General features: G+C 56.4%; 1 protein-coding gene across 1 annotated transcript in view; it reads left to right on the forward strand.

Annotated features, from left to right (window-relative positions):
- The window catches only part of LOC113216314 (uncharacterized), a 79,577-nt gene that overhangs the window by 54,106 nt on the left and 23,067 nt on the right, over positions 1–2,404 (forward strand). Inside the window, exon 2 of the mRNA XM_052274153.1 lies at positions 1,003–1,329. Coding sequence (XP_052130113.1) covers positions 1,102–1,329 — 228 coding nt within the window. The 5' untranslated portion in view covers positions 1,003–1,101. The remainder of the gene's footprint in view (positions 1–1,002; positions 1,330–2,404) is intronic.

The raw sequence follows: 2,404 nt of genomic DNA on the forward strand, positions 1-2,404 counted from the left end.
CTCCACACCCGCCCCGATAACCTAGACACGACCTGTCGATTGTCGATGCCATGCTACCAGTCTGGCATACCGGACTCGCGCTATCGCTTTTGGTCGGCCCACAATACCTCAATCTCACGTCTCCATACAACAGGAGGGTCGTGTGGCGTAGAGTAGAGTCCTACAGTGTGCGGCATACAACATGTACACGCGCACTTGTCGCCAAACACGGGCGGTAGAACAACATTTAACCGTTAGTCGGCCCTAGTAAACTTTGCCCGACAGTCAGGGGTGTGGTCTGTATACAGCACGAGACTATACTGTGGCCGACAGCCTCCGCGTTGCTTTTGTGCAGCAACGTTGTCGGGATGATGGGCACTCCCACGCTGCGACTCAAATAGAGCATAATCCATAATTTTGTTCTGTCGAAAACGCTTTTAAAAGGTCAGCGGTCTTCGCCTCTGTTTTGGCAGATGATCCCTTGAAACACTTTCCACTTTAAGTTAATATACATTGGCCAATTTTTAAGGTAGAAAGCTCAAAATCAATACAGTTCTTGCTTTTTATGCGACAAAGATACACTAAAAATATCAGGTACCTAGCTCAACTCGTTCTCGAGTAATTGTGATTACAGACAAACAGACAGACAGACAGACAGACACGAAACTTTTTGATCATTACTGGAGTAATAGGCTTCGCTATCGCTCAGCCAAAAACATTATTAGGCGCTGAGGGAATGGCTGTCGCGCTGAAGCCGCTCTGCTTTCTCGATCCCCTCCCCCCCCCCTCGCTGACAATACTGCGCCAGACCGTGTGCGCCAGGCAGGGCAGGCCCCCGTCCCTGCCCAACAATACTGGGCTACCGACGCCGGCCGCGCTGCCAGCCCTTATGCCCCCATCTCCGCCTCTACGTAGCATAAATATGAGAGGAAATTAGAACACTGACCTTCTTAAAGTTTTATTTTGTTTCTCGGAACTGTTGCTGTGCTTGTGTGTAACCTCTCCCCGTTTGTCTGTCGGCAGGCATGGTGGCGCGGCTGGGGCCGGCCGGTGAGCCGCTGGCCGGTGCGCCGCTGAGCGCGGGCTAGCCGCCCGCGGCGGAGCCTCGCCGCCCTCCTCACCATGCTGCACACGGCCGCGCCCTCCACCGCGGCGCCTCTGGACGCCCTGGCCGTGCAGCGCCGCTTCAACGAGTACACGCTGAGCACGCGCTACCACCAGTTCATCGGCGTCCTCACCAGCCTCAACCTGACGGACGCCGAGCTCGAGCTGCTCAACCTGAGCACCCCGCTCAACGGCACGGTGCTGGCGGCCACCTGCCGCCCCAACACCTGCTACTGCGCCGGCGAGGTGAGCACGTCGTCCAGGGAGCACCCCGTCCTCCCGCTGACCTCGCGGGCTGATCCGCGCCGAGCCGATCAGGTCTACGAGCGGCCTAATCATCTTATAACCATGACTCAGCCCCTCCCCTCCCCTCCCTCCCGCTCCTTGACCGCTGCCGACCCTGGCACGACTCTTGCCGCGTCGCCACGCGGCCCCCCGAGTTCTTCGGCATTCCTCCCTGAAGTTTCTTGTTTCTTTAGTATGCCATACCCCTCCCTCCTCCCCCCAGGGCCCTGTCGCGTCAAGTCGTTATTTTTCGGGGTGGTCGCTGGTCGCATCACCTCAAGGTTAGCGAGAGTGACCGGTCGCGTACAAAAGTAAAACATCGTTGACCACCGCCCGCTGTGTCCCCTGACCTGCTCGGCAGAAGGGAGCAGGTGGAGTAAAACGCCGCGGGGTTCCCTCTACGGCAACCATGACGAGGCCACCTCACGAGCCGCACGCCTGCCACGTCGAACAAAAAGTGAGCGAGCACCAGGTGCGCGATGGATCAGCAGAGACTGGTAGGGCGTTCGCCTCGCCCCCGGCCCTCCCCTCCCTACCTCGCCCTGCGCCTCCGCGCCTCGCCCTGCACGGTCCTGGCCCTTCTGTTAAATCCCTCGATTAATGTCGGGGGAGTGAAAAGGGCTCAGGTTTTGTATGCGGTCGTTTGATTAGTTAGAAAATGCGAAGCGTGCTTTTACATGAGTTGCTCGGTTAGGGGTCAGGAACCTTGGGCAACGATCATAATATCAAACATATGACAAAAGGGCCAAACAAAACGGCAATCCGCTCGTGTACCCGCACTGTTGTTGAAAATGTAATGTTTTGGAATTAATTTTGTTTCTGGCATGTATGGGTCGTTTGTAAACAATCAGTGTCGTTACATGACACACTGCTGGTTAATCAGTGCGAAGCATTTGCTTATTCGGAGACGCTAGGCGTCTAGGCAGTCCCGCCCACTTGCGTCTCTGTAGGCAAGGGGAGAGGGGGTGGGAGAGAGAAGAGAGAGAAAGGAGAGAGAGAGAGAGAGAGAGAGAGAGAGAGAGAGAGAGAGAGAGAG

The sequence above is a fragment of the Frankliniella occidentalis genome, unplaced genomic scaffold (assembly GCF_000697945.3).
Source record: "Frankliniella occidentalis isolate FOCC.00 unplaced genomic scaffold, Focc_3.1 Scaffold342, whole genome shotgun sequence".
NCBI classification, from domain to species: Eukaryota; Metazoa; Arthropoda; class Insecta; order Thysanoptera; family Thripidae; genus Frankliniella; species Frankliniella occidentalis.